This window comes from Triticum dicoccoides, chromosome 7A (assembly GCF_002162155.2).
Source record: "Triticum dicoccoides isolate Atlit2015 ecotype Zavitan chromosome 7A, WEW_v2.0, whole genome shotgun sequence".
Classification (NCBI taxonomy): Eukaryota; Viridiplantae; Streptophyta; class Magnoliopsida; order Poales; family Poaceae; genus Triticum; species Triticum dicoccoides.
The window spans coordinates 17,309,418-17,321,540 of NC_041392.1; the positions used below are offsets into that span (position 1 = coordinate 17,309,418).

Here is a 12,123-nt window from a genome sequence, read left to right on the forward strand (position 1 = left end):
CACCGCCAGTGACGACCGTGTTTCACCCGGACGCGCCCTTTTGGCGGTGGCGAGGGTGGAGGAGGGAGGATGGGAGGCTGCGGCGGCGGAGATCTGGAGCCCTCCTGGACACCTCACGGGTGGTGGCGGGGGAGGGGATAGGGTTTGACTTGGCGAATGGAAAAACTGAACGAAACTGATTTTTGTTTATGTTTATCTTATGCTAGGTTTAGATGTTAACAGAGAAACTAGAGAAAGGTATAATTATTGCTGCTCAAGTTCCATGGTTGGGTTATGCTTCATGTTCTCCGTTAGGTAATCAAGTTTCTCAACTTGACAAAAGGAGACATGTGAGATCACCTTACAATCTGAACACTTGAGTGTTCCATCCGTGATATAGTATTTTTTTTCCTGGCACATAATTTTGGCTGCCCCAAACTTGTAGGTGTGCCTTACGGCGTATGTGCTCTTCAACATCTTTTTCATCTACGACTCTACCTCATCACTTTTCAGGCACAAGAGTCCACAGGCACATGCCCACTTGTTGTTCCGTAGCATCTTGTATAGAGGTGGGAACACGGAAAAAGGAGAAAGCTCGGTTGTACCTTTGCAAAAAATTGGCTATTGTAACTAGATAAATATATACCCACAAAAAGCATTTCAAAGTAATTCAATCTTTTGCGAAAATTATGGTAGACTATTGCAAAAACATCACCAAATTAAAACAACATTTTGTGAATGGACACATCAAGAAATAGACCAAACAACATGTTTTTTGGGAAACAGTTTTTGTTAGCAACATAGCGGTCTGGCTTTGCGGCTGCAAAAAAAAAAGGTGGCACCTGGCAATGTCACGTCTGGTTTTTCTTGCATTTTTTTCTGTTTTCTGTGTTTCACTTTTTTTTGCTTTTTTTCCTTTCCTGTTCTTTCTATTTTGTTTTCTGTATTGGTTTTCTTTTTTTCTTTTGTTTACTGATTTTTTCGTTTCTATTTTTTTTAAACACATGTCTATTTTTTCAGCACACAATGTATATTTTTCTTATACATGTGTAACATTTTTTGATAAATGTTGAGTATTTTTTTGAATAGATGATATTTTTATCCTTGTTTTTGAAAAAAAATTTGAATACATGCAAAACATTTTTTACTATTTGTTTCTGATTTTTTTAATAAATGCTAAATTTTTTAAAATATAAGTTGAACATTTTTTTAATGGCACGAAACAGTTTTTGCATTGTATAAAATATTTAGTAATGTCACGGACATTTTTGACATGTGTGAACTATATATGCGAGTTGAATTTAGGTTTGATCTATTTTATTTTGAAACTTAGTTGGTTTGTAATATTTATATTTGAACTACTGTCGCATTTTAATATTTTCACCCCTCGAAGATTCGATATGGTATTGTTTTGAGTTTTGCGAACTTAAGATAAAAAAACAGGGGCAAACGTTTATGAAACAGGGTTTGAGGACCAACTACCGTATCACTGTCCACAGACGAGTCCCAACCAGTCCGCGAGCAAATAGTTTGTCTGTTTTAAGGGTTGGCATTGGAGATGCCCTTAGTTTTCGCAAAGAAAAATGATATCTGGAGCTAGATTGAGTGAGGCATGGAATTTTCTTTCATTGCGTAAACTTATTTTATTTCATTCCTTCATAATCGGGACAAGTTGTGCAGGTACGTCATGCTCGCAAAAAGCATGGACCCTAATCAACTCATTTTCAATCCATAACCTATATATCAACTTATTTATGCGTCTACTGAGTCTAGACATGCCATTGCTCATGCTCCCCGCTGCGGCTCGTAGCCCCCGCCGTCTTCCGGTGCATAGGCGCCGAAGCCCAGTTGGCGTGCAGTTGCTTTCCTCTGTTGCGATTGATTCCTCAAGAAAATGCCGCAAAAAACGAAAAAATTGCAGACAAAGTACATGTGATCGTCTTCGTATGGCACGCTGAAGGAGCACTATGGCCACATCAATGCTCTACGTACCTGGAAACATACAAAGGACCGTATACGGATTTTAGGACCTGAACGGATCCTCGAGAAGTCTAATGAATTTAGGCGCATTTCAGGAAGTGATGATTGACTGTTCATTTTTCCTTTTCGAGGGGAATTTAGTGTTCATAGCAGAAACAAAGTTTGAATCGGGAATAACTATTTTTTAGCACAAATGGGGACTCGGGCCACCAAGCGAAACCAAGCCCATCGCACCGACGGCACTGGGCTGCGATCACGGGTTAGGATTGGTGAGGGCAGCAATCAATTTAGCGCATGTGACCAGCGTTCCGCGCCGAGGCATCGAAGTTGCGTAGCTGGATGGCAGTGCCAATTGGTTGTCTATCAAATGATCGACATAAGAAATGGCGAATTTGCAAAGTAGAGGTGTTAATTTGCATAAGAATACAGAGAAGTTAATTTCTCCAACTGAAAACTGAAACCGCAAAGTTAATAGGAGTATCATATATTCATAGCCTGGAAGATGTAGCACCCATAGCATGCATACACGAGTAGTGAATTCAGTTTGCCAGTAGCTTTGCATACACACTCCACTTACAAAGCAGAGTACAAATACAGGGGAAGAAACAAACAGAGAATATACTCAGTAGAAGGTTGGTCATGCTGTACTTCTCTCGACATGAACAGAGTACAGGATTCCTGGGGTTAGAAGCTATTAAAGTTCATGAAAGTAGGAATGATTTGACTTCACGTTCATCAACCCCATGGTGAAAAGCTGATACAACACCCGCTTGGGAACTCGGTCTGAGCTTGGTCCATCGCCTATGTGTGAGCTCAACATTAAAGTTGCAGATAATTTGCAACACCAGCTCCACTTCTGCTTGCTCTTTTTTTTAGAAATGGAGAAGGACTCCCGGCCTTTGCATCTGGACGATATATGCAGCCACTTTATTAATTATTCACACAAGACCTTACAAAGTCATACAAAATTAAGACTAAAGCCACCGTCTAGTCAACGTCTATCGCTACTCCTATCCAGTTGATGAAGGGATGCTGATAGTCTGTGCCTAATACCAAACAGACCTTGTAGCCAAACATAAGATCTGAGACCTGAGCTCCCAACCAGGACGCCTGCCGGGTATAGGGCACCCAGCAGTCCGGCGCACTCCTCAATTAGGACGCCTGCCAGGTATGAGGCCGCCGCAGCCACTTGCCACCAATCCATATTTAGTGTTGTACTGTTGCATGTACCTTGCCCGGTCTGGCCGTCGTCGACGCCACCACGACGCCAGACAACGCCACCATCCTGTGCTCGTCCATCATCGCACGCCCACCGGCGAGACCCTTCTACTCCATGCAACTGAGACCCGCCGTTGTCGACATGTCAGATATCACGCCGCTCCTCCTCTTGTCCCCTCTAGACAACACTTGCTCCACTTCTGCTTGCTGAAGCTTGAAAGATTGCATTGCCACTGTTGAATACCAAGCAGGCATCATTTATAGCGGAAAGATTACACATATATCATTATCATTATTGCACTTTTACGGAAGTCTACCACTTTCTGGCATTGTAATTCTTACAGAAAGAGAACCAACATACCAGCTGGAAGCTTCATCTGTAGAAAAGCACTGAACACACATCAGGCCGATTCAAGCAGCCATCTTGCATTTGTGACAGTGCGTTGATTAAAAAAAAATGCATGTTGTGCCTGCGCGGTGTTAGAGTTGTGTCGAATATTATTGTATAAGTTAGGTTACAGTTGGACTTGAAGTCGTACGGTGTGTAGACAGGATATGGAGTGGTGTTCAAGTAGGACACTTATATCCTAGGCCTCTCATATATATCGGGGGTAGACACATGATGTAACATATGCCAACATAATAGCACAGGCACGCGGGGGAGCCGGCGGCGTGTGCCGGCGCCCGAGCGGCCGGAGTGCGGTATTGTAGAGGTATCATGGGGAGGAGCGCCCGTAGTCAGGCCCGGGAATGTAGCCATATCGGTGAACCTCGTTAACAAATCTCGGTGCCGTGCCTCGTATGATTGCTTGATCCTCGGTAGATCGACGGTAGCCTCAGATTTATTCTAACAAGTGGTATCATGAGCAAGGTTCGATGAGGCGGGAATTGTTGATCTGGAGGAGGAGAGTCGAAGGATTGATCGAGTCGATGTGAAAATCGGCGGCGGACTGATGATCGGGTCGATGTGAAAATCGGCGCCGGTGCGGAAAGTGCATGTTGCCGGGGAGATTGTTTTGCGACATCGACGAGGATCGGGATTCGTTCGGCCAGATGAAAGCGATCAAAAGTAGCAGATAAAGTGAGCAATGCACTCCGAGATTGCATCGTGTTGGACCAAGCGGTGGCGCACGCACACGAAAGTCAGTCTGGGCAAGCCACGTGGGCAGCTGCATGGTCGCACGTGGCGACGGCGGTGGTGCCTGCGTATTGATTTGTTTCAGCGGCGGCTAGGGCAGCAGCCTACTCAGTTCAGCAGCAGCACGGCCGAAGGCGCATCTAGCGCGGTTGGCAGGCGGCCCAAAGGCCCATCGCACAGGAGGATAGGGTTGCGTGCAAAGACCAAGGCACATACAGAAAAAAATAACTCGAAGCGTGGCCTAGGTGTGCTATGACGACCTTGGCTGTGCAAGGAAGGACTTTGGTGCATGGGCTGCAGGCGGTGGAGTTCGTACAGGTTGCAGCCGGACGTACGCGGGGCCGAAGTGTGCTAGGCGTCGGTGGTTCGGAAGGACACGTGCAGGCCAGGTTTGTGACACATGCAGTATAAGAGATTTGTTCGGAAAAAAGGTCTTGAAAGTCCCGAGAGGAGCAGACACGCACAAGGATCCAAAGCTTTTGGCATGAAACACATGCACAAGTTTGTTACGTGCGTGGTCAAAGACGAAACGCAGTGAAGCAATTGGAGCAGGTTCGCGTGAGGCTGATTTTGCACATGACTGGATGTGGTTACCACAGCACACATTGTGGTGGCTTGATGGGAACACATGAGATGTCAAGGTGGCCGGGACATAATTCAAGGATGGACGACGTGCATATAAAACTTGAAGGAGTCTGGAGCGCGTTGTGGAATCATGCATACACAGGGCGTCAAAGCAATGCACGGAGATGTGCGGGGCAGATATGGCGTGGGGTGAAGCATGGTTGCAGTCGGATAATTTCGGCTGGATCAGACTGGATAGTCTGATGGACTGACGTGGATGTTGGTCAAAGCAGAAGACGACGGTGATTTCAGCGACGACGACATAGGAGCGTGATGCTGATGGTGGCCGACTTCTGGGGCGTGGAGACACGTGGTGCAGGTCTGAGGGCTTGTGCGGATTCGATAAGACTGTGGCGCAGGGTTGATTCAAGTCAGTATACACATGAGTGCTTGAAGTCGACGGGGCGCGAGGGTAGCATGGCCAGCTACATGGAGTCATGTTGAAGGTGGAGCTGGAGTCTGATGGACGACTTCACTCTGTGCTGATGGAGGGGCTACGGCGTAAATGCATGGAGAGTCGAAGCCTATTTCAACGGGATAGCGAGAGACACGTGGATCGGACTGGGCGCCAGTGGTCTGATGGAGGCGTGATACTCGACATCGGTCGGTGATGATCGATGGTTCTCTGCAGTGGGAGTTGAGAAAGTGGGGGCTAGCTACCCGGGAGACTCGGCCAGGACAACAAAGCCTCGACACGGTGATAGCGGCGAGGCGTGCGGTAAGCACGGGACACAGCGACAGGCCAAGGCACTGGTGGTCAGACATGTGGTCAGACAAATTGTGCAGGGGGTGCTGAAGCAGTGTTGACGAGTACTAGATTCAAGTTGGTGACTGGGTCTATCGGTGCCGGTTGATGGACACGAGTTGACCATGGGGAATCTGAGAAAGTGACGGAGAGTCTGAAATTGACAAAAAGCTGAGGGAATACATGGCCGTATATTTTGTGGTGTTCAGTGCACATGGCAAAGTGCGGATGACAAGTACAGAAGGAGGCGGAGTGCTATAGCTATGGGACATGTCAGAGGCTATCCAGAAGAAGGGTGAGACAACTGTAAATTTGACTCAGGGTGACACAGAGAAACGGTGAAATTCCTTCAGGTTTCAGACAGTCAAGAAAGAGCGGTGATGTTCAGGTAACTCTTATATGCAGCTTTCAATATGTGAGTTGTTCACTTTCATGCAGACAATGGTCGGTGTGTGATGGTGTTGAACGGATACTCCGGGAGTTGGGAGCACAAGATAGAGTAACGAGGAACTTAATTTGCTCGAGTGTTGACTGCGAAGAAGACAAGAAGGGATTACAGTTGCAGGTGGATTCATGTGGAGTCTGGGAGTAACAGCGGTGCTCATGGTGTATCTCAAGTCCAATGTACATGGAGGTTCGACGCACGGACGAATTCAAGGTGGTGGAGAATATTCACCAAGGTGGAGTTTGTTAGAGTTGTGTCGAATATTATTGTACAAGTTAGGTTACAGTTGGACTTGGAGTCGTACGGTGTGTAGACAGGATATGGAGTCGTGTCCAAATAGGACACTTATATCCTAGGCCTCTCATATATATCAGGGGTAGACACAGGATGTAACATATGCCAACATAATAGCATAGGCACACGGGGGAGCCGGCGGCGTGTGCCGGCGCCCGAGCGGCCGGGGTGCGGTATTGTAGAGGTACCATGGGGAGGAGCGCCCGTAGTCAGGCCCCGGGAATGTAGCCATATCGGTGAACCTCGTTAACCAATCTCGGTGTCGTGCCTCGTATGATTGCTTGATTCTCGGTAGATCGACGGTAGCCTCGGATTTATTCTAACAAGCAAGTTGCGTCACCACACGATGCATACCATCTTCCAGCTAGACCAATGTTAAGAAAGAGGGGCATATACAAGAGAGACTAGGTATTAATGGCCAGATTCCACAAGAGCAGAGTGATACGTCAAGGGCCGGTCAGACCCACGAGAGCAGAAATCATTCTAGTCCAAGTCCCTCTTGGCTGCTACAACAACAACGGGAGAGCATGAGCAGGCTCAGTTGTGCTAAGGCCTAAGTGTATATAGGATAGTTGATAACTAGCGATTGCTACTGAACGAAAGGGGTTTAGCTGACCTGTCGCTCTCACTCCACATTTGCACATCCACCACTAGCGAGGAGGAGCTCTCTCTTTCTCCCATTGTAAGTATGGAAGAACTAATATGACAACAAAGGTCAGTCAGTATCAGTACCCCTAATCACTTCATGGCTAATGTAATTTTAATAACTAGATGAAAACAATATACAGAGCTGTTGATGAACTGACCAGTTATCAGTATGACCACTTCACAGTTCAAAACTTCAGATGCGCATGCGAATGGGATCCCGGCGTTTCCAAACTACACTTCTGATCACTCAGTCGGTCTTGCTCCCAACACTAGGATGTTTGTTCGCTTCAGCTGCAGGGTTACCCTGCTCAAATATCATGTCTCGGCCCCATAGATATCAAGATACCTGAAATTTTAAAAATGATCCCATTCTGAAGGAAGACTAATTCCTCCTAGCATGTACACTCAAGGAAGCATCAGGGGTTACCTTTCTCCGGTTGGCTCTAGTAAGCTCTAGCAAATTTCGAACCAATCAACAGTGTACCATAAGTCAGGCTGCATCATGAGTTGCTCTAGCTTTGCCCGTGGTGGTCAGGAAGTCTATTGTTCATTTGTTCTGCAAAGTTTGGTAACAAAAGAAGGCTTTTCAGATTCCATACACAAAGCAGGAGCGTTTTAATTGAGAGTCCAAATGCCTATCTTTTAGACTAGATTTAACATGTATTCCCTCCGTTCCGAATTACTTGTCGTAGGTATGGATGCATCTAGATGTATTTTAGTTCTAGATATATCCATTTCTGCGACGAGTAATTTCGAACGGAGGGAGTATGTGTCAGTGCATATAGACACAACTGGTAATGACAGGATGGAATACAAACACAAGGAAAATAGCAGCATAAACAGACACTTGTCTAGCTGAAAATAGGAAATAGTCCAATGTAATGTAGTGTAACCAACTTAGTGAGAAAGAGGCGAAAGCAGAGGGGGAGCTGAGCTATACCAGCATGGTGGGGGGAAGCCAGCAAGGAGACTCTGCGATGTCGGCTCCAGGATAGGCATCACCAATTAGAATGCGGGGAGCACCATCAGCAAGAATTGTACGTGTGCAGCAGATCATCATGGCTGTTAGAGATAATCAAAAAGATGCGTAAGTAGACATACAGTAGTTTTTTTTTGCGGGAAGACATACAGTAGTTGCATACCATGCATCTCACTTGATAACTACTACCGTAGTACTGAACAAAAGGGATATAAGCTAGCCAGCTGACCTGTCACATTTATCCCGTGCTGCTACTGAAGGGTCGTTATGGAGTGATGAGTCATCCTCCTCCGTCGCTTCTTGCACTTGTACTGCTGTAGTGGAGGCAACGTCACCCAGGTCGTGGTGGCCCCGGTACTCCTTCAGTCGCAGCACGGGATGGTTGGGGTGTGCGTCCACTTCACGTTGCAGTGCACCAAGCCTCGCTACTTTACCATTGTAACCAAGTGAAATCTCCTTGAGTATTGGAAGGAGTTTGATACCAATAATCCCTGATTCCAATCTGCACCATCTGATTTCTATCTTTTCCAACTGGGGCAAGGTGCCCATCTCGAATACCAACTCTGTCAGTTGCTCCAGGCCCAAAAAATCAAGTCTCCTGAGACTTTGGAATGTTTCTGCTCCGAAAACCAGTTTCTCCCCAACATAAGAATGCCGACGAAGACGAAGAAGCATGAGCTTAGGCAGTGCACCTAGTAGTTTCATGCTTTTATCTCCATCCTTCAGATTGCTCAACTTTAACTGAATCTTCACCAAATTTACCAGATCTCCAAACCACTCAGGCATCTCCCCAACGTCTCCAACCAAATTCAGCTTCCGCATGAGAGGGGGAGGTGAGGAAATAGACTGCAACCACTTAAGCGATTCACCGCTTCTCGGAGAAGCAGCGTCCACACGAATACAAAGACACGTGAGGGAAGTGAGCTTCTCAAGGGATGCACAGAGTATCTTGCTCTTTTTCTTGCTTGCCCCTACTGTGACACTTAACTTTCTGAGCTTTATAAGCTCCCCGAGCTCCTTAATTGCTTTCCTACTTGTCCGTTCAATATTCACAATCTCTAGTATCTCTAACTCCTTTAGGTTGCTGATCCCTTTGGGCACCCTCACACCTTTAGAGTTGGTCAAACGACCAGTCCAGGCCATGTGAATGAGCATCATAATTTCTGGACGCATATCCGGACTAACTAAAGGAGTGAACATAAAAGGCATACAGAATGTGGACAAGAACCAGGTCACTGGGTAAACTAAGTATAAAGGTATATCGATAACCTGGTTGCTGCATCGGAGGCTACGAAGGCTTTGTAGTTTAGTAATCTCAGTTGGTAGTGATGTTATGTTACCATGTGTCATGTCCAAAGTCTGCAAGCCTTGTAGTTTCCCTATGGATCTTGGAAGCTCGTAGACCGATGAGCCTCCATGAAGCTTGAGATTAACATATTTCAAATGACGTAGTAACCCTATATTGCTGATATCTTTTTGTGTGATATCAAATTGTGCATCACATAGATCAAATACTCTAAGCATTCTGAAGTTGGCCGAACAAAGTGAAGGTGCCGGCTTCATGGGTCTCTTACCAAACACAGTTAATGATCGGACATGATTCCAGTCCAAGCCTTTATTTGGGCACCAACTGCCCTGGTATGCGACATGGCGGAAGTTGTCTCCTCCTATGCCGGTTACATTAGCCCATGTTGAGCATGAAAAATTTTCATCTCTAGAAAATGAGATCATGACATCACGGACAATATCATGAACTCGGCAGCTCTTCACTATCCCTTCTAGGTTCACTCTTGATGGCTGAATCATGCTACGATTGATTAGTTCATTAAAGTAACTATTCCCAAGATCCTCAGCAGTTATCCCACTTTTGGTGATAACAAACCCCTCGGCTATCCATCTTTCCACTAGACGCCTCCTCTTGATTTCAAAATCCTCAGGAAATATGCTTAAATACAAGAAACATGACTTAAGATGAGATGGCAAGTGGTTGTAACTTAGAGTAACAATCCTCCTAATTGCTTCAAGACTTTGATTGGTCTCTATCTCTGAGGGGAGCTGGTTATAAATATTTTGCCACTCAGTTACCATTTTGGTGGCTAGCATGCCTCCTATCGTGAGTATGGCTAGTGGTAACCGTCCAGACTTCTTTACTATCTTAGTAACTATTTCCCTCATGTTCTCGTCATTTTTCATGTCTTCCTCACTTTTCCTAGCCTTTATAAGTAGCAATTTTATGGCATCTTCTCTTTGTAGGGGTTCATGGTGGTAGATAACCGATCTCGAAGATTCCAAATTACATTCCTTAGCTAAGCCAACATCTCGTGTTGTTACGATTATCCAGCTACCTTTGCTATTATTGGTAGGAAGAGCAATACTTTTGATCCACTTCCAATCATCTATGTTCCATAAATCATCAAGAACAATTAAGTACCTCTTCTCAAGTAGCCCTTCCCTGAGATAGCAGGCGAGGTTCTCTACTCGCACTTCTTTCTCTTCAAGTTTCTTCTTCAATGCTTCCTTGCCAAAAAGTTGTGTGATCATAACTTTGAGAAGCTCCATCCTGACAAATGATTGTGAAACAGTGATCCAAGCACGACATGAAAAGGTATCCATACTTTCATAAACCTTATTTGTAAGAGTGGTCTTACCCAAACCGCCCATGCCAACCACACATACTACTTGAGCAAGAACATTTCTGGCATGGACATCTATAAGCTTTATTACCTCTTCTTTGGGCTTGGAAAATCCCACAAGTTCGGTTTCATCTATGTTGCTAGCTGAGTGGTTGCGGATATCTTCCATGCAAGAATCCCTCTCATCAATGGCTCTAGTAATTTGGTTCTTCTCAATCAGATTGTAGCGTGTGTTCCTGCTGCTCACATCTTCTATTCTTGATTTGAGATCACGGATTTGTATGGCGATTCGATGGCGATCTTTGAGCTTCATTAGTTCTTGCGACAAGCTTTGACTTGCCACATGCACCATGAATTCACCAAGACAATCTTCAATATTGTAGGACGTATCCCTTACTTGCTTCGCCCACACCTTCAGTAGCATGTCTTTCTCCTTAATTCCTTCAGCGACCAGCAGGAATGTTTGCATCGTCTCTAGCTCGTCTTTGATAAACCTGCCAAGCCGGAAAAAGGCTCAGAAGGAACTTCAAATTGTGTCCAATGCAATTCTACTACTCTTAACATGCACAATAATTGTTGGCGAAATCTGCACCGGCTAAAACAGATTTTAGTCGAGCCATGTATGCACTTAATTTTGTAATGGTAACAGTAAAGGGAAGGTGTTGTTTATGTTGAATGCATTTGTAGAGTGAACAAAAGGTTCCCATAACGAGGCTAGTTCTTTTTACAGAGTTATTCCAGTCTCCGAAATTTAAGGTCCTAGTCGGTTTGGCCAACTAATGGCTAAAAAAAACTTGTTTGGCCATTCCGGTTAAAGATTTGGGATATTTGAAATTCATTTTCATAGTGAGATGTGGATACACAGAACCTCTCATCTCACCAGTGAGATGACTCCTCGCTCAGATTTAAATACACACTGCAAATAAAGATTCAAACAAATACCAGATATCCTTCCTGACGCCCATGAGCAAGCTCATCTCGTTGGCAGCAGCAGAGGCGGCGACGCTGATGGCGGCCCCCAGCATCGACCTCGCCATGCTTAGCGCCGTCCCCGCCATCTCCGGCCGGTTCCTCCTCCTTCTCGTGTTCAAGTTGGAAGAAAAAATATCTGCAGCTAGCTCACAAGCCACGGTAGGAGTTGGCGGTCTTCTTATAGCAGCGGATTCGTTGACTGAGCCGTTGCTCTGAACCAAGTTGTTTCAATAATAGAAGCGTCATTATCCAATGCAGTTAATGCTCTTTGGAATTGTCGCAAGAAAAGACAAAGAAAAAATTGAGCTTGGACAGCTATACAGGCGCCATGTGCATTTGGTTCCTAGTGACATTTTGTTTCGAAATTCTTTCAAGGAATTATCGTGGCACAAAGAAAAATGCTCTTTGGAATTATCGTGGCCCCTGTGGACCAGACTACGGGGAGCCAAGCAAATCATCATGACTTGA

At 45.4% G+C, this 12,123-nt stretch overlaps 1 protein-coding gene across 5 annotated transcripts; it reads right to left on the minus strand.

The window, feature by feature from the left end:
* Positions 1-2,561: 2,561 nt before the first annotated feature.
* Positions 2,562-11,783, minus strand: LOC119329521 (disease resistance protein RPM1-like). Of its 5 annotated transcripts, XM_037602584.1 has the most exons (8): positions 11,626-11,783; positions 8,280-11,177; positions 8,012-8,133; positions 7,499-7,627; positions 7,230-7,417; positions 7,040-7,120; positions 3,022-3,410; positions 2,562-2,864 (listed from the first exon to the last, which is right to left on the minus strand). In XM_037602584.1, exons 1-3 carry the CDS (start codon positions 11,739-11,741, stop codon positions 8,097-8,099), a joined length of 3,051 nt encoding a protein of 1,016 aa, XP_037458481.1. In that variant the 5' UTR covers positions 11,742-11,783; the 3' UTR covers positions 2,562-2,864; positions 3,022-3,410; positions 7,040-7,120; positions 7,230-7,417; positions 7,499-7,627; positions 8,012-8,096. The 5 variants fall into 5 exon arrangements, with proteins under 5 accessions (XP_037458481.1, XP_037458483.1, XP_037458482.1 ...); XM_037602586.1 differs by lacking the exons at positions 2,562-2,864; positions 3,022-3,410 and adding an exon at positions 6,680-6,926 and having other exon boundaries at positions 7,230-7,362; XM_037602585.1 differs by lacking the exons at positions 2,562-2,864; positions 3,022-3,410 and adding an exon at positions 6,680-6,926 and having other exon boundaries at positions 7,230-7,375.
* Between the last annotated feature and the right edge of the window lie 340 nt (positions 11,784-12,123).